This window comes from Schistocerca serialis, chromosome 6, assembly GCF_023864345.2.
Source record: "Schistocerca serialis cubense isolate TAMUIC-IGC-003099 chromosome 6, iqSchSeri2.2, whole genome shotgun sequence".
NCBI classification, from domain to species: domain Eukaryota; kingdom Metazoa; phylum Arthropoda; class Insecta; order Orthoptera; family Acrididae; genus Schistocerca; species Schistocerca serialis.
In genome coordinates, this window is record NC_064643.1 from 672,841,212 (window position 1) to 672,865,775 (window position 24,564).

Here is a 24,564-nt window from a genome sequence, read left to right on the forward strand (position 1 = left end):
TTCCTGCAATTTTTATACATAAATGGTAAATGTATTGTTTTTGCTATATGAATAATAAATGCCTTCACATCTCTATAACGAAGGTTTTTCAGACCTATATTTTTATCATAACATTTCTAACATTTTGATATAAAAATAACTTTTCATTGTTTCTGACATAATGTTTTAAGACAACCAGTAGAATAAACAATTCCCTGGACCGAGTAGTTGAATGACCCGAAGAGGATCGCTTCAAAGACACCTAAATTGATTTATTTATGAGCCCATCCATCTTTATACAGACGGTTGCGGGACCTCCACTGTTCAGTATAAATTTTCTGAAGCAAATACCGTCAGGCATCTAAATTTCCAGTTATTTTATTTCAGCAACAAGTTTCAACGTTACATTACGCCATCTTCGGGCCCTCTGACGGACGTGGATGACAAGTGATGTTTTAAGGCATCACCGAGTTAAAAATGTACGGATACCTGTCGATGAATATGGGCCAATATTTTGACTGGACCAGAGGTAGGATTCTTCCTTCACGTCGGTCAGAGAGCCTTTAGGTGACATAATGTACCACTGAAACTGGTTGCTCAAATAATATAACGGCCGTAAATTTAAACGGCTGAAGGTGTTTTGATCGACATTCAAATCAGATTTCATTCAGATATCATAAAGTACTTGAAATTTCTAAAATGAATTACACACAGTATTAATAATCTGATACTACTGAGTAGTTTAGACACCTACAGAGAAAATGGAAGGAAAGTGTGGCGTTGCCAAACGTGGCGGGGCTCACCGTTGAGTATGTGGACGTAGGTGCTGGCCGGCTGCGCGTCGTTGGGCACGCACGAGTAGTTCCCGGAGTGCTCGCGCGCGGCGCTGGGCACCAGCAGCGTGCTCGACTTGGCTGGTCGGTCGGTGGTGACGTTGATGCCGCGGTCGGCGTCGTAGTTGACCATGCGGTTGTTATGGTACCAGAAGACGTAGACGGGCGGCTCCGTGCTCTGCCGGACCGTGCACACCAATCGCAGCGCGCTGCCCAGCTTCAGGTACTTCTCCGACGGCCCCGCGATCTCCGCTCTCGCCTCTGCAAAAGTAGAAGGGACAGAGTGGTGCTTGGTCTCAATCCAAACCTTCAACAAGTGATCATAGTAATTTCTCATGTTCGTACAAAATAATTATGCTGCATAGAGAGCAAAAAGACCATACTGCCGGAGCAGGATCGACTACGAAATTGTAAATCAGTTTTTCCTGGAAAGGGGAACTCATACATAAAAAATGCGATAATGGGGGGCATAGAAAACACAGTGTATTTGGATAGTAGGAGTTAAAATATATACTAAAAAGAGGCATTCAATGGAGGACAGTTAAAACGTCGACATGAAGTTAAGAGATCACAGCTGGCAATGTGTGGGGCACTTTAAAGAAACTCGACTCAAATACTAGTAAAATTCGGCCACAGTATGAAAACACACACAGCGAGAGACATTTAAAAATTATTGTAAACGATGGGACAAATTTGATCAATTAAAACTGCTGGTAGGGACCTGCTGAGGGGTGGGAGGCTGTAGGGGAGGGAAAAAGAGGGGAGGAAGATGTGGGGGGTCTGGGGGGTGGGAGGAAGAAGAAAAAGGGGGCAGGGGGTGCGCCAAGAGGCAGGAGGCAGGAAGGGCAGGAGACAAAGAGAAAGAGGAGGCAGGAGGGGGCACAGAGACACAGAAAGGCGCACAGGAGAGGGAGGGGTTGTAGGAGGGAGGAAACCGACTCAGGGGAAGGGCAGGGGAGGTGGAGACGAAACACTGAGCAGTGGGGGGGGGGGGAGCTGGGGTTAGAGTCGGTAGGAGGTGTAAATGTCAGGGCGAAGCTCATCATACGGCAGTGGTAGGTGCTGGAGGTTGTATTGGAGTAGAGAGGAAGTGGGCCAGGGGGGTAGGGGGAGGGATGGAGTCTATGGGTGATGAAAAGGGAAAGACGCAGAATGGGGATAAGGTCATTGAGGGTCCTTGTGGGGGGGGGGGGGCAGCAGGCGGATATGGAAGATGTTGCTGAGTGCATGGCGTTCTAAGATTTGGATAGAATCTGGGAGGGGTGAACATCTAAGTGATGCGGGATAGACAAAGGATGTGGTGGATCATGGATTTATAGGTGTGAAGGATGGTAAAAATATGTCTGACAGGAGTATCAAGAGGTGGATTCTATTGTTGGTTTTGTGTTGGATCATGAGGATATGGGGAGTTGAGGTGAAGTGACAGTCAACTGTGAGGCAAAGTTATGTTAGGGTAGGAGTGAAGTGGATAGGATGACCACAAATGGTTTGGTAAAAATCGTGGAGTTGGAAGGAGCCAGTGGTGCAGGCTATGATGATTGCCTGAGTCTTTGAGGGGATGGTACGAAGGAACCACTGGTTGCACCAAGTGGTGAACTGCTCAGGGTAGGTTTGGAGGGCATGTTGGGACCTTTGGAGGTTATATGAAGCGACAGGAAGGCGATGCCATCATCAAACTGGAGGAGATGAAAAGGGAGGGGAGGTATGAGCATATCGGTAGTATGCAAGACATAGAGGAGAGGGGAAAGGATGGGGCCTTGGGGCACACTGATGGTGCTAATAGCAAATACGGGAGGTAGAACTGTGGATAGTGCCATAAGAGACACGATTGGAGAGGAAGGAAGCAACGAGATGGACAAAATTGATGGGGAGAGCATAGGTCAGGAATTAGAAGAGGGGCCTGGGATGCCAGGCGTGGTCGTAGGCATTCTGAGATTGAGGGAAACAAAGATGGTGGAGCGATGGGAGTTACGTTGGAGGGAAAGGAGATTCGTAAGGTTGAAGATTTGGAGGGATGAAAGCCACACAGGGTGAGGGGAAATAGGTAGCGCTCATTAAGGTGGTGATGAATGTGGTGGGAGAGGATGGAGTGGAAGACTTTACAGAACAAAGGGGTGAGGCAGATGGGATGATACGAAGGGGTGTTAGAGGGGGTTTGTTGGGTTTAGGGAACAGCAGGACACAAGAAGTCTTCCACAGGTCAGGGTAAAAGCCAGTGGAGAGGAGGATGCAGTACAGTCTAGCAAGGGAAGCCAAGAAGGGTAGGAGGGATTGCTTGAGGTGACAGTAAGTGACATCATCATGATCATTTCGAGTGGAGGACGAGTGTGATGTCAGGACTGGTGGTGGGAATGTCACTGTAATAGCTGATGGTGTAGGAGTGTATTCGAGTGACAGGTGGGGAGGAAGGAGTGGTAGAGCCTGCTGGATTCACAAAGAAGAAGGACAGCCTGTGGAGGAAGAGTAGAGTGGTGAGGGCAGATGAGTTTGGTACGAACAAGGGCCTCCACAGCATCAGTGATGATTTGTTATAGGATGCCAAAAGGTAAGGCAGTTGTTTATGACCTATGAAGCAATGGGTTCCCGGTAGGTATCCCAGTTGGCACAGTGGTAATCATGGATGCACTTCAGAGGTGCAGCAGGGTGGGGGGGGGGGGTTGGTCTCTTGGGGAGACGCAGGCAGAGGAGATGGTGAAAAGGATGGGGAGTTGGTCACTACCAATGAGACCAATGACATTTGCAGCGATACGACCAAGGAGGTTCGGGGAAGCAAGGATAACATCTGTGGGGGAGTTTCTTTCAGGATAGGTGTGTTGTGAGAGAAGAACAAGGTCACCATGGAGGATGTAAGGGAACTTATGCCTTCACCAAAGGATGGCAGGGTCACCGCTGTGGATGTTGAGGTCAGCAGCAATGACATAGGTGGAGAAGGTATGGTCAACGTGGGAAATGAAGTCGTAGGGTAAAGGTGCTGTGCAACAGATATAGTGGCATAGGTGATGATGAGGGAGGGAAATAGAGGCTGAGGAGAAGGTGTTCAGTTGGGTCATGGAGCAGCGGTTTTGGCCAGAGAGGGAGATGCTAGAGGTGACTAATATGGACCCCACCTCAGGCGAGGTGTAGATGATTGTTGGTGCGGTGAAGGAGATAGGGAAAGGTTCGGACAACATGGTGAGGATGGAGGAAGGTTTCATTAAGGATGAAGGTGTTGACATAGTGCTGAGAGATATATATATGAAGAGGTATTCGTTGGCAGGGAGAGACCGATTGTTTAGGTAGAGGAGACAAAACTGTTGATGCACAAGAAGGTGGGTGGGGAGGAAAGCAATGGGGGACGAGAGAGGGTCTTAAACGACAGTGTCTAGGTGGGTGAAGGTAAAGTGGGCCTCATTGTGGGAGTAGGCAGCGTAAGTATTCAAATGGAAAATGGAGCATGCAGCAAGAGAAATCTGATGGAGAGTGTGTGGGCATTGGAATGGCTGGATGTTTTCTGGACGATGGTCAGGAACTGGTTGATGTCTTCCACAATAGGGGGAGGGCGGATTGAATTGTTGGGGTGGATGGGCTGGTCAGTAGGGCGAACTGGGACAGTAAGCTCAGTTTTGGTGGGTGGGTGTTCGGCTTTGCATATGGAGGTGTAGATGGAGTGTGGTTCGTTGCAGGTGTTGAAGGAATAAGGAGAGGCGAAGTTAGGACACTGTATAAGGAAAAATTGGAAATTTGTGTTAAGGTCTTTTGAGATCAAGCTGCTAGGTTATCAGTCCCTAAATTTACGCACTATGTAACTAACTTATGCAAAGTACAATTACACACACCCATTCCCTAGGGAAGACTACAACCTCTGATGGGCAACCTCTGATGGGCGAGCCGTGCAGTGTAGAAGGAAGTGGGTGGCTTTCCAATGGGGGCGGGTGGGGGGGGGGTCTTGTAGTTTTGTGTGACAGTACAATTAGTTTTTATTTCTAATAAAATTAGTCAGTCCCTATAGGGATATACGATACCATACAGGGTGTCCCAGGAGGATTAGTCAGTATTGAGTGATGACTGTAACGTTCAGTCGAAGCAATAATAGCTAGTAATATGGAATCCAGAACACATACCTTAAGAGCTGTGAGCACTTCTTCATCTTCGATACTGTGAAACAAAGCGCTTCTACTGCACGTTCTCCACTTTCCACATTTTGCGAGATGGGAGCATGGACCAATACAAGAAAAAATGTGTCTAGTTAACTTCGACTCCAAAGTGCATACATTAAGAGCTAATAGCACTTGTTCGTGTTTGCCACTGTGAAACACATCACTTTTATCAAGCAATTGCCCATAGTTCTTAACATATTCGTGTTTACTAGACCATTTTGTTCTGAACGACCGTTCCTGTCATATTCCCGAATACTGAGCCGTTCATACTTCGTCACACTGTATAATAAGTGCAAGAAAAAGGAGTAACAAGAATGGACGGCTAAAAGGAAAATGTTTGAATTACAAAGGATGCTTGCAACGATGAAGTATTTACTGTACAATCTTGGTGTCTCAGAAACAAAGAAGTAAATAAAAAGTATGTTCAGAAGTAGAATTAAAGTTCGGAGTGATGGATATCAGTGAGAAAAATTATGACGATAATAATATTCCCAGAGCTAATGAGAAAGGATTACTGATGCTGCTGAATGGGATGAAGACACTACTCGACAGAGAATGGAGGTTAAGGGTAAGCGAAACGAAGGTGATAGTATTAAGAGTTAAGATATAATAGGAATGAGATTACAGTGATGTCATAAAACTGGGGAACTCTTAGTAAACGAAGAGACTCAACTATTCTTTCTAGTATGTGTATGGCTGAGAGAACAAACACCATGGTGGATCATAACAACCACGAAGAATGAAATTTCAATTATTTACAAACATCAGCTGTGTACGGAATGTTAAGAGAAATAAAAAGGGAGAGATGAAATTGAGTGATCGACATGGATTCGAACCCAGGATCTCTTGCTTAGTAGGCAGGCGCTTCAAGCCCTAAGCCAGCGAGGAGACACGAATCAACCCGGCTGCGGGGACGTATCTCGAGCAAGCCCCCCAGCAGATCCACATTCTCAGCTTACTCTGCACACTACTAGTGCTCCATGCCCATTAATCTCAATGCTCGTGGCAAGACCTGTTTCCGCATGGGTTCGAGCGCATGTGTACGTCCGCACAGAAATGTTCCTTGGCTTGTGATTGGGGTAATTATATGTGTGTACTTTCAGACATGTCTGATAGAACAAACACCATACTAATCTCACATAGTTTGTTGGATATATTAACAGGAACTCAGAAAACTGTCAATTTTTCTAAAATATTTAAGATCTGTGGATGTTTCCGACATGCTTGAAAGTAACTAGATCAGGATACTCTGCTAATGGATTACAGATGTCCATAGTAGTGTCACACACTCAGTATACAGTAAAAGATGGGTATAGATTTTTCTTGTCATGTAAGACGAATCTGACAACTTAATTACCTCTTCCACTTTTTAAAAAAGCAAACACCTACCTACTACTCTGAGGTCGATGAAGATAGACGTGGGCGGATGTGACGACACTTGGCATTCGTACAGACCAGCATCACGCTGCTGCACATACTTGATCTGCAGCGTCCAGTCCTGAGAACAGAGAAGGGCGAGAAAAAAATTAAAACTCTTTTGCGGGTCGTTCATTATACATTTTTACTTTAATCGTTATATCATGAGATGCTTCCAGCAATGTTGTAGAAACGTTGGTATGACACACATCTATAAAAGCAAGCACAGTGGAGGCAATGTAATTGTTCACCTAATGTACACAGTAGCAAATTTGAGACTATATTTCATTTGCATTAATTACTGATCCCAATAACATCAGTTTCATGTTCGCCACTGTTGTTAGTACACACAGTTATGTCTGTGTGGTTGGGTACTGGCTTATCACATGGCTGATTGAACGGGGTTGATTCTCACAGTCTCTCTTTCTCTCTCTCTCTCTCGAGGAGGAGGAGGAGGAGGATGAGGAGGAGGATAAGTTTACTGTTTAACGTTCCGTTGACAGCATGGTCATTAGCGACGGAGCACAAGCTCGTATTGAGCATTTTCCTTAGGCGATTTAGGGAAATCACGGGAAACCTAAATCAGAATGGCTGGATACGGTTTTGAACGAACGTCCCCCCGGAATGCGAGTGTGTACTTAAAGGTGGACAGAGAGATGCGCATCAAAACTGGTAATGCAAGATATCTGTTCACATGTATTTTTTATTGAGCTGAACACTCAACAAACGTTAGTGTTTCCTAAAGGAAGGAAACCGTTTGCACTTCACAAGCGAGTGTGTACTTAAAGCTGGACAGAGAGATGCGCATCAAACCTGGTAATGCAAGATATCTGTTCACATGTATTTTTTATTGAGCTGAACACTCAACAAACGTTAGTGTTTCCTAAAGGAAGGAAACCGTTTGCACTTCACAAGCTTTCTATAAGTACTGAATTTTGTAGAAGTTACATTATAAAATTTATTCAATGAGTATATCAGAAGCATACTGGTATAGGTGAAGAAATATATCTTCCGTAACAGGCCTGTACTGAAATCAAGTAGTAGTGATACGACACTGAAGAAAAGTCCCGAAAGGGTACGTCTGAAGAACAAGATTTTATAGAATTGAAACGTCGCCATCCCAAATCCTGGGAAGAAGATTCAAATGGCTCTGAACACTATGGGACATAACATCTGAGGTCATCAGTCCCCTAGAACTTAGAACTACTTAAACCTAACTAACCTAAGGACATAACACTCATCCATGCCAGAGGCAAGATTCTAACCTGTGACCGTAGCAGTCGCGTGGTTCCTGACTCAAGTGGCCAGAACCGCTCGCCCACAGCGGCCGGCTGGGAAGAAGAAATGAAAAGCGTTTCAAAAGTGTTTCTATCGCAGAAAATTAAAAACGAAGTAATATCTGAGAACATTTTTCGTGGTGGTTTCGGTTTCGGTCAGAATGTGACGATCTTTAGACGGTGGTAGGCGATGGCAGTGAGCGGAGCAGGTTTTGTGACTCTGTGAACGTCATCTGTTCATCTCGAGTAGTTCGATATAATGGAACGCACTTCTGAATACATCGTACTGTTTAAGATTAATACCGATTAATTCAATCAGCTAAGGGAAAAGAAAGTTTAAATTATTAATTGTACCGAGAATATGATTATAAACAGCTGGAGAATATGACGGTTAGTTGAGCAACAAACGAACTAACCAGAGTGGTAAAAGTTTCTGCAACGTTCTTCTAACTTCAGTACAATTTCCAAAACTACGGTTTCGACGAGTAACCCATTGAACATGTAGAGACTACCATCGGTCTGCCACTTGTTGAGTACCATACTGACTAAAAACCTTTTGTTGCTTGCTGCACTAGTACACATATTTCACGAAAAAATATTACATAACAACATCCGGCATCATACTTTGATCCCATGCCACGACTTAATAGTGACTTTTACTGGAGCGCATGGAGCTTCACTTCTAATCAGACACTCATAATCAGACACATAGCGCTATTTAGAAAACTTTGTCATACTGTCTTGTTGCTGTTAGGTGTGCGAGCTTTCTTTTAGAAAAGTCTTGGCTCAAACTCGTCTAGGGGATGAGCTGCACGTGTCACGTTAATCGCCCTAAATTAGACACATATGCCCCTTTGGTTAAATTGTCTGGCTGATGGCAAGTTAGGGAAATGCAAAGTTAACATAACATATAATAACAGTAATAATAACATCGGGAATTACATTAACGACCCATAAACGACGTAGGCCACACAGTTGCGATTTGGTTGGAATAATGTTTATTCAGAAAACAAACTAATGGTGAAAGAGGTCTTATTTAGAGCTACTGTGACACTCGAGTGCATATCTATTTGATACCGTTCGACCATACACAGTCTCATCGCTAAACGCAAGTCCAATACTGCGCCTCCTTAACTACACGAAAAGTTAGAGTTCACACCAGGCGCGCGGCTGCTCACCACTCAGAGACTATGTCCCACGATACCACACAACGCGATGTTTTCTAATTCGTTTCACTTCCTACCTACCGAAAGACTGAACGTTCGCTTTCACGTCTCCTCCAGCATTGTCCCTCTGCTCGTCCCAGGCCGCGCTACCCGCGCGCCTGACATTCTCGCTCAACTGACTAGTACAGTTCCCTTTCCTGAAGCCGTCCATTTCATTTGCTGCAGCTTATTCTATATTTTTGTACACTTTAACATATTTAAATAATCAAAGCTTGACCACTTTCGTGTCCTAAATAAAGTAAGAATAATATATATTACATAAGAAACGTTAAATCCTTTTACATAAACCAATACAATTTCCTTCTTAACTTTGAATGTCACGGCCAATAGCATTGCACCTATGTGCTTTCTGATAAATAAATAAAGAACAAAGGTAGGTATTAAGCACTAAACTTTACTACAAATATTCTATTACCTAATGATTCAATAAAGTGTTATGCTGTCATCGTTCGTTGTGTTTTGTGTGGAGGAAACGATGATCTAATGCTTAAGTGATAATACTGATAGTTTAAAGGCACTATATATTTTAGACAAATAAAGTTACCAAGTTGATATTTGCCACAGCTGTCATTTTAACGATGCGCTTCTACATGCCATGTCGATCGTTAATATCTACCACAGCGTTCAGATTTTAGTATACAGGTCTTTGTTACAAAACTTGTTAACTTCAATTTAACAGTAAATCCTAAACTACTGTATACATGATCAATATACAAGTTTTATTGGAATCGCAATGAAAATTTATGGAGAATGACAGATTAAAATTACTGTCTCTTGATACCCTGCATTACCACAGAATTAAGTCGTTTTCATAAATGTTCCCCTTTATGGCCGATCTTAGGTCCGCCATATTTAACACTGCTACGTCTCCTCGGCCACAAACGGATTCCACTGGGTTTCCCTATGACGTAGGTTGTCGTTTGTCTCACTCGCACACTACAACACTTAGGCCTCAATAGACAATAGATGCCTATGTGTTTCCCCATCTCGTGGTGATTCTGCACCCTTTGTGATACGCGGTCCTGGACGACAGGGTTCGTTTCACAATTCCTGTAATCGGACGCATTCGGCCATATATTTAAATTAGAGCGCAATGCTCGTTGACTCAGAGGTGTTATAAACTGCGTGTGACTCATGTGTTCATTTTTGTCCTTCTTGGTCGTTTCATTTTAACACGTTAGAGTTTCAATAAAGGTGTCAGTATTTTTCAACAGAAGTATTTTTCTAACTCTCGACCATTCTAGTCGTACGAAAGTAGGAGAGGAATTTAGGATCAGTGCACACTCTGGTGCTGAGTGAAATGTCATTTTGGAAACAAGCACCTAGCCGGTGGCTACGCTTCTTCTCCAATAAACCGTTCCCATCAGGAGTGCTTGTCCCGGAAACTATGCAGAGAAGTTTCGCGAATTCTGAAAAGTTCGAAAGAAATACTGGGAAAGTACGTCTACGAGAGTAGGTCACGGGCAGTTTCTACATAGGTAAGTCAGAAGAACACTTTCAGGCTATACGTAAAGTTTCGTGGTTCAAGTTTCTGCCTACCAGAAAGTTATAATCGGCCATGAAATTTCAGACCAGTGCATATTTCGCAAGCAGAGTGAAAATTAATTCTATAATAGACGAAGCACGACGCGATGGCGGCACAAAAAACACTCAAATAAAGAAAGAAAAGGAATTATGTTAATGGAACTTAGTTAGATAGATGTGATGTGCATAAACTGGCAACTGAGCAAGTAGGTAAGGTTTTGCTTCACCTCTGGCCCTTATGGAAGCAATTATTCGGCTTGGCATTGATTCATAGTGATGCTGTATCTCCTCCTGCGAGTTATCGCGCCAAATTTTGTTCAATTCGTGCAGTAAATCGTTCAAAAGCCCGGGCTTTGGAAGGCCATATGAAAAATTCTCCAGACGTTTTTAAATGAGCAGGGATACTGCGATGTTGTTGGATGAGGTAGAGTATTGCAAGCACGAAGACGAACAGTAGTAACTCTTGCCATGTGCCCGCGTGCTTTATCTTGCGGAAATATAAGCCCAGGATGGCTCGCGATGAAGGGCATCAAAACGGGGCGGCGAATATCCTTGACATATCGCTGTGTTGTAAGGGTATCGCGGATGAGATCCAAATGCGTCTTCCAGTAAAATGGCTGTCTCTCCTGGTTGTAAAGCAGTATGGCGGGCGACATTCGGGTCATATATCATCTTTGTCTGGGACATCTCCAGACACGTCTTCTTTCGTTATCGGGCTTCATTTCGAAGCTGGATTCACCGTTGAAGACAATACAATTCGAGGCAATGAAATTCCAGGCCGAAAAAGTGTCTGGCGACACCCCGGACAGAGGTGGGATATCAGCCTCACTGCCGCCTGACATTCGGCCCGACAGCTTGGAGTAATGGCCTGGGGTGTCATTTTTCTTCATTGGAGGAACCCTTTGGTAGCCACCCGCGGTAATCTTCCAGGACAGCGATAGCTCGGCAATATTCTACGCCCTGTTTTGTTGCGCCTCATGGCAAGCCATCTTCGGCTTACATTACAGAAAAATAATGCCCGCTTGCATACGGGGAAAGGTTCTGTTGCTTGTATTTGTGCTTTCCAAATCATACCTTGGCCAGCAAAATCGCCCGATTTCTCCTCAGTTGGGGAGATTAGGAGCGTTGTGGAAAAGGTCCTTCCCCCAGCTCGGGGTTTTATCTAACGCGCAGTCTGAACAGAATTTAACACAATATCCCTCAGAGGACATCGAACGACCCTATCAGTCAATGCCAAGTCTAATAACAGCTTGCATAAGAGACAGAGAAAAAAAGGCGTTACTGACGTGCACAAGATGTGTCGCTGTTTTTCTTGAATAAATCACACAATTTTTCAAAAGTTTTAATTATTTATTTGTGTGTATATGTACATTATATCTGTTGATTTCCGTGTCATTTGAATAATTCTTTCGTGGTGAATAGCTTTTTACTTCTTAACGTGTACAATTATATGTCTGCGTGAACGGTTCTATTATGAGCATTATTCTGTTATTTGTTCCCAAGGAACTTCTATCTTAGGGAGTATACGACTATGGTCACAGCGAATGGGTTACGTGCCATCCTTGTCCAATAGTTCTCTCCATCTGCAGGGACCTAGCTGGCAGCGCCCTTTTAACGTGACGTGAGACCCTTCCCCTTTTTTTATAGGCCCAGCCTATTATAGCGTAATACGGGCGGCGGGAAGTTAAAAAGTCGCCTCCTTATCTGTGCAGGTCAGGAGCGGCGCGCGCGAAATCCCCCGTGATGGAGGGCTCGGCGGTGCGGAGCAGCACGCCGCGGCCGCCGCCACCGCCTTCGCCTTATGCGGGGCGCTGTTTGTCTGCGACGAGCCTGATGGATGGCAGCTAATGAAGCCCGGTCTACCCTGCTGCCAGGGGCTGCTACGCCGCTGAGCCGCCTTTGAGCGCGACGGCAGGCAACCCGCCACGCGTTCCCAGGCGCCCCGCTGCCTGACGTGCTCACACTGGCTGGTCCCACCTCGGCGACACACGACACTTACTCGATCTCTGAACCCAAGGCATCAATAAATATTTATCCCCCGTGGCGCGCGAGTGTATTAACATTACCAACTGTATACATGCTTTTTAATTACTTTCCATCCGTACAAGCAGTTGCTGGCCCATGGTGGCTATCGCATTCCTCCACTACCACATTTATGCAATCTTAATCCTCTCTTCAGCCTATATGACTTCGATATATCTACAAATTTGTCTCTTCCCAAACCGTTTAGTATATCCTACGTGGATCTCAGATCAACCCCATACGCAGTAAAGGAACGCTGTCACACAGTTATGCGTTTTGGAGTCAAATTCCGTCTGACTTCTCAGACAGAATTACTTTGGAGGGAGTCGGGGGGGGGGGGGGGGAGGGGGGCGAGAGGGTTTACGGCATCAAACAGGCCAACTTGGACCAGGAGAAGCAACACAATACATTTTAATTTCCACTGTATGTACTCTTACAAATAAATTCATAAAACTTTGCCAGAATGACCTAGAATGATTCAGGATTCATACTCATAGCAGTGGAAGTTCAAAAACATGACAAAATGAATTTTTTACATGCGAAATTTCATCATTTTTTCACTTACTATTGGCTGCATTTGTTGCTACAGGTACACTTTTCTTCATAAGTAAAAGAGATTCTTAGATGAATTTTGCACAGCATATATAAACTTTACTAACAGGTGTATGAAACTGTAGAATTTTCCAAATCCATTATAAACTGTGATGCAAATTGAGATAAGTAACAATACAAATTTAGTTTTTTCTCAATAAGAAGTGTGAAATGTAAAACCTGATTCATTTTTTCATTAATTAAATAATTTATAGAGTTTAATACACCTCTAGGTATGGTTTGTGTGCTTTGCAAAATTCATTGAAGGAGCTCTCATACTTCTGAAGAAAACTGTGCCTATAGCAACAAACGCAGCCAATAGTAAGCGAAAAAATGTTGAAATATCATATGCAACAAACATTTCTTTTATGTTTTTGAACTTACACTGCAATGAGTGTGAATCCCGAATCCTTCTTGGACATGCTCACAAGCTTTTTTTGAATTTATGTGTAAAAGTATAGACACAGAAATTAAAATGTCCTGTGGTGCCTCTGCCGGTCCAAGTCGACCCGTTTGACGCCCTACCACGCCTAATATGCAAATATTGCCTGAATTATAATGGCATACACCGATAATAAGATGATAAAAGTATGACTCCCCGAAATCCGTAGCTAAGATCCGGTAACGCACGAAATCTTGAAGATAATCATGAAACCGGCGGCGTGTCTACAATAGAAATAAGTTTGTAGCTCATAGTTACGTTGCACAGTTTTCATTTCCTTGCATGGTGGATGGCGGTCTTTTTTTGTATTGGTTTTTATATTTTATGAAAAGTAGGAGTTACTATTATTCCGGCAGCTTCACAACTGAAACATGATTTACGTCAGTGACACAGTTGTGGTACTTCTCGCAGTTAGCTTGCCCGACAAGATGGTTTTATACTAAATGACACCTCCAACACTCTAGGTTGCACATATACAGCTGCAATTATTGTTGCAGTTGCTTATTGGTAATCTTTTTTTTTTTTTTTTTTTTTTTTTTTTTTTTTTTTTTTTTTACTTTTGTGTAAGTGTTACGCTAAGTGTTACGCTAAGGAATTTCTCTCAATTTCCATTAAGAAGGGATCCAAACAAAACTATTGATATCACCTTACTTCAGAATGATTATATGTTGGAAAAGCAGATCACTTTTGCTGTTTCAGAGGAAGAACCGCTAACTAAAAGAATCCTCCTATTTTTACATTTATTTTTGTCAAAATTAGGCAAATATTTAAGATATGGGCCGTTATAATTTAGAACAATGGCGTTGACCTCTGCACCAATATTCCGCTATAAAAATTGCATAATACATTTAAGTCATTCACTTCATTAATGTAGGATCTGTTACAGTAAAACAATAATGACTCTGTTATTATATTTAAGCTTAATATTAGATGAAACTTGCACGTTTTCGTGCTTCGTCACAGAATGGCTTCTTACACTACCAAGAAACAAAACGAAAGTGAACGCGATCATTTTTCAAAAGGAACAGAGATTACAATAACATTCGCAGATCATACTAGTTGATTACATAGTCTTTGTGATTTTTCTGCGACAATATTTATTTCGTTACGACGTCAGTTTTATTATATTTGCGAACTTTTTTAACATTATTTTTTCACGTTATGTGGCGTTCCACCACAGGTGCGGACTTGTATCGCTTACATGTTATAAGGGGCAGTGAAAAGTAAACCGAACACCCGCCACAAGGGTACCATGGAATTGTTCCATTCATATGTAAATACAAAACGCGTTAATATATTTATCCCATGGGAGACGAGACGATCAATTTATGTTTCGTAGAACGCTGTCGGCCGCTGAAGCATCCACCACCGCACCCGCTCTTGCACTTCCTTGTCCGAATGAAAGCGACGTCCACATGTGTCTTTTTTCAGGTCGCCTAAGATTAGAAAATCACACGGCGAAAGATCCAGGCTGCACGAAAGATGTTGCAGTGTTTCCCTACCAAATCACTGAATCGTACCTTTCGTCCGATCGGCAGTGTGGAGGCAGATGTTATAGTGCAACGCGAGGATCCCGTCCGACAGCATTCCAAGTTGTTTTGACTTTATTGCACGTTGCAGTTTCTGCGAAGTGTCTTCATTGCGCTACGCAATGATTTTGATTCTGAGCTAGAAGAATTTCAGCTATTTGTACGGAAATCACTTTAACAACCAGCACACACACCGAATCATCTACTGTGTGCATTGCACGTCTTTGGTGACCTGAAGAAAGACATGTGCGGACGTCGGTTTCATTCTGATAAAGAGATGCAAGAGGGGGTCCAGTTGTGGATCCGTCAGCGGCCGTCCGCATTCTACGAAACTTCAAATGATCGTTTCGTCTCGCGATGGTATAAATCTCTTAACGCTAGTGATGATTAATTTTTAATGGATGTATTTCATGTTTCCGCTGTGGCGAGTGTTCGGTTGTATTTTGCTGATCGTCATACACTCTCTTACAAGTTCAATATATTCTTTTGCTGGAAACGAGTTTGTTGTCATAAATTGTAAAACGATTGAGTCTTATGTAGAGTCTCTTTGTCTATTGGAGGACCGTGAAAGACTCTCAAGACAGAAATCGATCGAAAAACAAAAACGAAGGCTTAAAAGTTAATAGCCAGTGTGGTTCTTCAACTCCTATTATAGAACAGGACCTACCGTTTTGTGAATAAGAACATAGTTGTCGCTTGCTAGAAAGACTGATGCACTTCTGATGCTATCAAACAAGTGTTTTACAATTTATTCGACACAATTCCTAAAAGTTGTTCGAGGATAGGTTTTACACGCAAAAATATGTACGGAAAAGATCATTTTGGTGTTGCGATGAGACTTATCTGCATGAGCGCAGATCCCATCTCAAACACACTGAACCGAAAATTCGCTTGCAACTTCTCCATTGTATCCTCTCTGGTCAGCAGGTGTAGTCGGTGGCTCCACTTATATGGACATCTTGCCCAGACAAAAAAATCGGACTAGGTATTTATTCTACCTATCAATTCTAACTCTTCTTTCCGTATTGCATCGTAAGCCATACCTCCGTCCTCTGTCTTACCCTATCCCTTTCACCTCCACGCCATAACGCTGTCCAGCCCCTGGCCTCAACTCCATTTCAGCCATCCAACCAATCACGTACCCCATCTCCAAAGTTACATCTCGCCATATTGTTTGGTTTACACGTTCAACCTACACCCCAGATGGATGCTTGCCATTCCTACAGAGTCTCATTCCAATGTAGGTCCTTCAACTTTCAATCACTGTACAGTGACTGATCTCCACCTCTCTAAGAAATTTTTACGTTTTTTTATTCTTCTTATTTTTTATTCAAAACTGAAATGTGCAAAAACAAATTATTAAATTCATCAACGCAATTTTTCTGTTTAATAATTTTCAGCTATATTCAAATACTGCACCGCATGAATTATTTTGCGTATCTTAAAACCTTTGGATGGAGAGGGGAATGCTTCCACTTTAACCTAGTGGTTGAGAGAGATTAAGCAACAAGAAAGGTAAAAAACTCGTATATGTAATTTCCTCTCTCCACCATACGCAGCGTGAGACGTACTCTGCTCCCTCGTTCATGCTACAAGTCATAGTCCTCTCCAGTGCTCCGAGATCTTGAGCTTTACGTGTCTAGTTGGCACTTAGTTTTTCGGTCTGTCGTCTACGCTAGATATGCAACAACTATCATCTCATGGTGAAATGCAAAGAAACTCTGTGCAAATTTATTTCCTCTGATGACATTCTTACTGCTCTGTTCAGTTACATGGACTCTACATAATTAGATCCTTTTATCCCTATCTTCTCTCTCTTTCAGTGAACCTTTTAACATTCTGACACTTTTTTTTATCTAATTCCTTTGAATATGCTACTTCCTGATCCACCGTTAACTTGACGAACATCTACAAACTGCTTCCCCATTAGATAATATAATTGGTAAAGCCATAACTGTATGTCTGGCTTCTTTCCCCAGTTACTATTTTTCAGGAGAAATAATAGAAAACCCGGTCTTTTGAAAATGAAGGAACCTGCGAGCTGCTGGAAAGAAAAACTATTCAAGGCTTGGGACACTGAAGCAGTGCCGATAGGCTGGAAGATGGTGTTAATTCACAAAAAAGGGGACAAAATAAATATAAATAATTATGGAACGATTGATTCAGTGCCTTTAGAATACAATAAATTAACAAAAGCTGATACAGATATTTTAAACTTTCAATTATGTTAGCAGACTGGGTGTATCAAGATGGATTTAGAAGTAGCATAACCTACCCAGAGCAAATTTTAAACACAAACAAATAGGTATGTATATGAAAATACAAAATAAAGGGATCGTGCTAGTATTTGTTGATTTCATGAAGTGGACAGATAGATTCAATCCAAAAAAACATAGACAGAATTTGCACTAGACAGGAAAAAAATACAGTATTAAATGTTAAATTTCCTGCAACGACTTCTAAAGCCTTCCATATCGTATCACAAGTCAGACAAGGAGAGTGTTTGGCGCCATTATAATTCAACTGCATCGTAAGAGAATGAAAAAAGAGATCAAGAAATTAGTATCTACATAAATCTGGATAGATCGAAAGAAACAAGTAAATGGGTTAACTTTCGCAGACTACCGCACCGTAATAGATGGAACATTAGCGAATCCAAATAAAAGACCAGAACTTCTGAAGAAAACAGCTGAGAAGGCAGGTCTAAAAATATAGTTTGAATAGTAGGAACACATTACCAGTGAAAGTAGCTCGCCGAGAATTTTAAGAAGCAAGTTTGACTACATTAAGAAAACAGCTATAAATATAAAAAAAGTGAAAATGAGCAGCTAACATCAGAACTGAACGAATGAAAAAAGCGTGTGTGAAAGTGAGAAATTTAGAGTAGTTTTTCTGATAGTTTTAAGTACAGGAATTGTAATACAATTACAAAACAAAAGGTCTTCTTTGTGTTGGACAAATTACGTTACCAAGATTAGAAAAACTGCATTACAAGATTAAAAAATAAAGGAAATAATATGCACATTCTGTCCTAAGATGACACATGACATATGGAGAAGCTGCTTCACTCTCTACTGGACGTCTAGAGAGAGAATGAAGCCATGAAAACAGTTGAACATAATGTGTGGGGACGCAGAGCAAAAAGGGACTAAAAATGAAACCAGGTTGAATAGATGACCTTACTCAACAGAGATCAATTCAGAGTACAATTTAGGAAATTCAGTGATTTTGAGGAAGAGAAACAAAAAAAAAAGAAAAAAGGAACAACATGGGTCACATTGTCACATGACACAGAAAGAGCTCGTTCCGATAAAATAACTTCGGAGAATGATGTAAGGAAAAAGACGTGAATAATTACCTTGAAGTAAGCGTTTCGTTGGACTGAAGCGTAGTAAGGAGAAGAAATAACTAGGAATGAAGCGCTACCTACAGAACTTCCGTATGTACCAGCAACCTTATCAATGTCACCATATTCGGAGAGACGTACAATCTCGTCAATATCGCGTGCAAGTCACAAAATCAGCAACTATGTAATTGTAGTACCTTCTTTGAACAAAAGTTACACGCATATTACAATAAACATTAAAACTGAAAGCGTGCCATAGCTTTTTAATTTACAATGGCTGTTTTGGTTTAACTGATTCTCTTGTGACTACATACCCTAGAACAGGTAATTTCAATTACTTCTTCAGTTGTTTCCTGTCTATGGAGCTTGATCTGCAACGAATGCGTTTTTTTTCCTAAAATATAATCTAAGCGTTCCGTGTGAAACATTCTCATTCTCCCAGGGAAAGATTCTTTATTTTAGTTACAAATATAGAGTTGTTTAGCGATGTATTCTTATTTACGTCATACCCCTCTGTTCACATTTTCTTTCAGGTAGACGCTTCTGCTTAAGATGTAAGATTGTGCAAGATATTCAGAACGTTTATCTATGGCAGTCATAAAATTTTAACTGGACTGAAAATAATTTCCTACGACAAATGTTTTTAGGTGTAGAAATAGATTAATTTAATGTGATATCGTGATCACTGACAGAGACAGAAATCCAAAAAAGCAAAGCACAGCTTTTGAAGTATGCCTCTTCGTTCGTCAAAATGAAACTTGTAACTTTCATTCCGCAAGAACATCTTTGTATTACTGTTTATTGAGCAAAACACCAGCAGCTAGCGAAGTAAAGCAGTACTATTGAAGAATTACAGTCTTTCGCTGGAATATACAGGGTTATTCAGCTAATTTGTTCACTTCAAATATTTCTGCAACCATGTGAGATATGTAATATTATTTTCACGCACACGAGATGGCAGAAACTTCTCACTAATCGCTGCACAGTCTCTTTTCATCATAGTGCGCCCTCCTCTTGCAGGTTGCAAAGCAAGCTCACTTGAGTTTTCGAGTTTCATTACAGAAATACCGGTATGAACGTAAATCTTTTACTATAGTAATTTACGCAGGTGGTATCATAATTCTAAAATTCTATGGATCAAATTAATAATATGTCTACATCGAATTAGTTTTCAAGATCATTTACAAAACAGCATAACGTCAATATAGGAGTATTTTTATTAGAACTATTAGAAATTTAAAGTTTTTCTTAAGTTTGTTTCTAGTAGCTGCTGTGCTGTCTAAATGTACTAAAATGGGGCTGGATGGCAACATAAACTTTAATGAGGGAGCTACTGCACTTGTTCTTACCTTGAGAACAACATTAAATGATGCAATCTGAAGCAATAAACCTAAATGAGTTACAGTGTTATGACTCAACGAAAGCATAATTTTTGAAAGAGACCTATGATACCTTTGCTCTTACAAATTTGCAATCGCACCGAACGTAAATTTAGAAAAGTAAGTGCGTGCACAATGATAACTTTCTTTTCAATAACGTATTTGTAGTAGTTAATAATAGCCCCATTTCAGTAATAAATTTTTGCACCATACCCTTCGTAATTACTTACTCCATAACTAGTATCAACAGTTGATTAAGGCATGGAATACAATGAAAATCGGTAGTTACCTGCTTAAAAAATTCAATCATTATTTGTTTAACGAAAGGTAGTAACAGAACCAGTAGTAAATCCAAAGTCTGCATTACATTATGAAACTGTCAGTGCCACGTTCTTGGTAGTGGCTTAGTTAATGAACTCATTGAGAGATTACCAATGCAGAACGTACGTCTGTGGGAAATTTATTCCGTAGCCAAGACTTTGACACTTGACATCTTTCCCAGATCCTAATGCTAGTACGTTTGTTCTCAGAGGAATGAAACAGAAATAAATGGCTGCAAAGTAAACAAAAATTACTGACAAAAATTAAAGTACATTAAGTATTCAGTGCTGGCAAAGATGCTGTAGCCTATTCTTGTGCACGACTGTCTCCATCAGTGATACAGACCTTTCCAGTATCGATTGGTTAAGTCGTCTCCCATTCATCGTAAAGTGCGATGCGTTGGAAATAATGACCCACTATCATCGAATATAAAGAGGATTTTTGATCTAAACTGCTAAGATACAAACCGCTTGTTCCTCTTAATATCCTAGATCAGTGGAAGACTCATTTACCACAAAACTGTCGATCAGATGCCCTTGAAAATACTTGCTCGTTTCAAGGTAGGAATTGCTTTGTTACTTTTTGGATGATAAGCGTATTGTGATATCGAGTTTTAGATCGATTTGTTGCGGTTAACGTCGCTACCTCTAAATAGTGGGCTCCTGGATTCGATTTCTGGCCGGGTCGACGATTATCTTCGTTTGGGGCGTGAGTGTTTCTACTGTCGTCATCATTTCGCCTAATCTTCATCGACAGGTAAGTCGCCGAAGTGACGTCTAACACAAGGACTTTCAGGTGGCCGGATGACACCTGATAGGATCTCCAGGCCAACAATGTCATACTACCATTTTATTTAGGAACCTTCTTGCACTTATTATACTGCAAGGAGCAACAGAATGTGAGGATAGGAAAAGTAGATGATTTCTTATCATGAAACATAGAAATATTGATCTCACAGTAGTATAACGAAACTCATGTTCCTTATTATGGAGTGTATTCGAAATCCGTTTCTGTATTCGTTATTTTCCTGTTAGGGTTTAGCTTAAAATGCGAAGCACAAACCTCTAGCAAGCATTCAGACAGTCGTAAAATAAGTACTTTGTTTGTCGTAAATTGTTAATTTTTATAGTTATACCACTTGGCTTAATATAATATTTAGAGCATTCATATACACCTTCAAATGTTCCATGTGAATCATAAAATCTTATTTGGGGGAAGAGTATTTTGTGAAGGTCCGCAAAGGAGCAAATAATTTTCAATTTATCCTATAGCGAGTGAAACAGGAATCACTATTACAGCGTAGGCACTGCGTAGTATGATACGGGTTTATTGTTTTGGCTCCATAGTGCGTTATACATCAGAGGTAACGTTTAAAACACAATAACATCATACATATTTAAAGGAACTAACGAATCAAAGTGAATACTGGTTACGGTCACAACTGAAAATATATGCACCGAAATAACTGGTAGATACAATAAATTTTAGGACCAACGTTGGGTTTGAAAATCGTTGTGTTAAATCGTAAAACAAATTCGAGACATTATCAAAAAGACAGCTGTATCACTAAAGAGCTACGAAGTGTACCAAGTCACCGAGTCCCACTTCAAGGTTGACTGTCTATCAGCTTCCTGGGGCAATAAAAATTTAATTTTCAGTGTTTTACATATTCAATAATGGAATTTAAAATACTGTCATACCCTGCTCGTTAAGATGCATAAGGCTGCATTAAAGTTAAAGATACTGTACGTATCTTGAGCAGTATGATTCACTCAGATTATCCAACGTTGAGAACGGGAGCACTTAGCGACTAACAACAAACCTCATAGGTAATCTGAAACTTTTAAGAAAGATTTTCTTGCTAACACTCCCTGAAAAATAATGAAATAATTTTCGTTATCCACGTAGTAAAAGCTTAACATCAGGCACGACGTTTTAACTTATTAGTTCTTTGCTGCTAATTACATTCACAACACATTTTGCGTACATTATCCTCATATATCGCAGAATGCTGCTCGGGAGTTATGTCATCATAAGATACAGAGTTCAGAATATATGAAGCCTTAAACATTGATAGGCATGTGTTTTGTGTATGGGGGAATGGGGTGGGGGATGGGTCTTATCGGTGTCCATGCTCTTTTAAAGTAGTGAGCCTCAAATTAGATATTAGAGATTGCTTATAGGTTTATTTCTGTTCTCTTTCTTTTCCACTCCAATTTTAACCAGTCAATTAATGTAGTTTTGTCTTTCGTTTTTACATCGACCACTTTCAGTTTCTAACTTCTTCTTGAAGTAAAGCTTCTTTTGCTCTCACAACAATAGATTCTATAGTACGATTATTGAAAAAGTCATTTTCGTGTATGGCTTGAGCCTTACAAACGATCGTAGCATGTTATGAATGAAGTCCTATGTGCTTAGTTGGATGATTCCTCACCAGCAAACGATTATATAGGCCAATGAAGTTTCCAGTGAGCTAAAAAACTGTAGAGAAGATAAATCGAAACAGGTAACAGCGTTACGCAAATTACCAGGTGGATATAATGAAACTCGGCCGATGTGGTCGAGTGGTTCTAGGCACTATAGTCTGGAACCGCGCGACTGCTACGGTTGCAGGTTCGAATCCTGCCTCAGGGATGGATGTGTATGATGTCCTTAGGTTAGTTAGATTTAAGTAGTTCTGAGTTATAGGGGACTGATGACCTCAGTTAAGTCCCATAGTGCTCAGAGCCATTTTAACCATTTTTAACCATGTGATGAAATCACAGATATCCATTAAGGGGTGTGATTATCTTGTGGCAGCGTCCGTCCCCGGGAGCTGAGTGGTCAGAGCGACAGGCTGTCAATCCTAAGGGTCCGGATTCTGTCCCGGCTGGGTCGGAGATTTTCTCCGCTCCGGGACTGGGTGTTGTGTGGTCCTAATCATCATCATTTCATCCTCATCGACGCGCAAGTCGCCGAAGTGGCGTCAAATCGAAAGACTTGCACCAGACGAGCGGTCTACCCGACAGGAGGCCCTCGTCACACGACCTTATTATTGAAACTTGGTAGATATGATAACGCATTAACGTCGAACCCATTTACGCTGGCGAAAAGTTAGTTGAAATCTTGGCCACTGGGCGCAAATGTGTCGCTGTACACTGTATGGCAGTATGAAAAGCCATAACATGAGTCAACAGTACGGTTGTATAGGAGAGAGTCTATGCGCTGTTGGTGAAACTGTTCCATCTGAACGACAGCAGTTACATTGTTGCATTGAAATAGTATCGCCGTCTGAAAGGTCTGGGGAGAGGTCCGATGTCATTAGATGGTTTATAGAAGATGATAATGAAACTCGAAAACTCAAGTGAGCTTGCTGTGCCATCCTCCTAGAGGAGGGCACACTATCTCCGTGGAAGTTGTTGACGAGTTGCTGTTGCTGTAACTGCAGCAAGTGCCCCAGGTAGTGCTAGTGCTCTTGCAGTGTCACGAGAATTTTTCTGAAGGCTTCTGCGGTCTATTTTACATTAGTATCTTTACAGCATCCGGACGTTGCAGCAACTGAAACATTGTGATGCGTTGCAACGTTCTGAATTTTGTCTTCGGTTTCTAGCATAGATCGAAGTTGATGACATGTGGCCGGGCAGTGTTTTATGGAGTGATGAGGTATATTTTAATCTGCGGGGTGCAGTGAATACGCAGAACTACCGAATTCTTGATACTCTTGAAGCTCGTGTTGTACACCGAGGGCCATTGCACTCTCCGTACATTACCGTGTGGTGTGGATTCACCATTACACTTATTCACGCATGTTCTCCTTTGAAGAGAATACACCCATACGACCTGTTGAATGTACGGTGACGTCTTAACCTAATCGAGGCCTCCTTGTGCAACACGTCATTCCTGCATTGGAAGCGCGAAATTGTGGAGAAATCTCGTGTTGCTCGCCCTGTGAAAATTCTGCTTAATGCAACCTGCAACGAACATGTCACGTCCAGAGGTTTTCCAGAGTCATGGCCTGCCGGATCACCTGACCAGAATACAAGTTACCTTTGGCTCTGTGGATATTTAAAAGAACGCGTTTGTAAGAGACACGTTTGGTCTCTACATTAACTGATGGCCAGTATACAGGAACACGATGCTCTGATTCTACCGGAATTGCTGCCAACAACTGTTCATCAAGTACGGATGCAGCATCTCTTCGAAGTTCGGCGCTCACACTCAAAAAAATTGTGTAAGCTGTAGTTAGTAAAAAAATCAAAATTAGGCTTCCTCAATTGTCTAACGTTTTCTGCCCACGTCCCGTTCCTAATTCATCAAGTATGGAAATATTTCCATGCGTCTTTCCCGTGTTTACAGCGCCATATTAGCACCTGGGAGCTAAAATTTGCTCAATTATTTTCCTGTGTAAATCGATTCCGCATTAACGACTTAGAATACCTACGAAATTTCGCTGCCATACGATAATTACAGCCCAGGCTGGAATTCCGTGAGTAGCTGCACTTTAATTATGACCCTATGGTTCGATTAAGTTCATTGGGAGCATAATGGAAATATCTCTTGATAC

The 24,564-nt window shown here is 41.6% G+C and overlaps 1 protein-coding gene across 1 annotated transcript in view; it reads right to left on the bottom strand.

Moving 5' to 3' along the window:
• LOC126485025 (zwei Ig domain protein zig-8-like) overlaps window positions 1–24,564 on the bottom strand; it is a 233,371-nt gene that overhangs the window by 90,287 nt on the left and 118,520 nt on the right. Inside the window, exons 4-5 of the mRNA XM_050108630.1 lie at window positions 6,338–6,446; window positions 783–1,073 (exon numbers count right to left, since the gene is read on the bottom strand). Of these exons, the coding sequence (XP_049964587.1) occupies window positions 783–1,073; window positions 6,338–6,446 (400 nt within the window). The remainder of the gene's footprint in view (window positions 1–782; window positions 1,074–6,337; window positions 6,447–24,564) is intronic.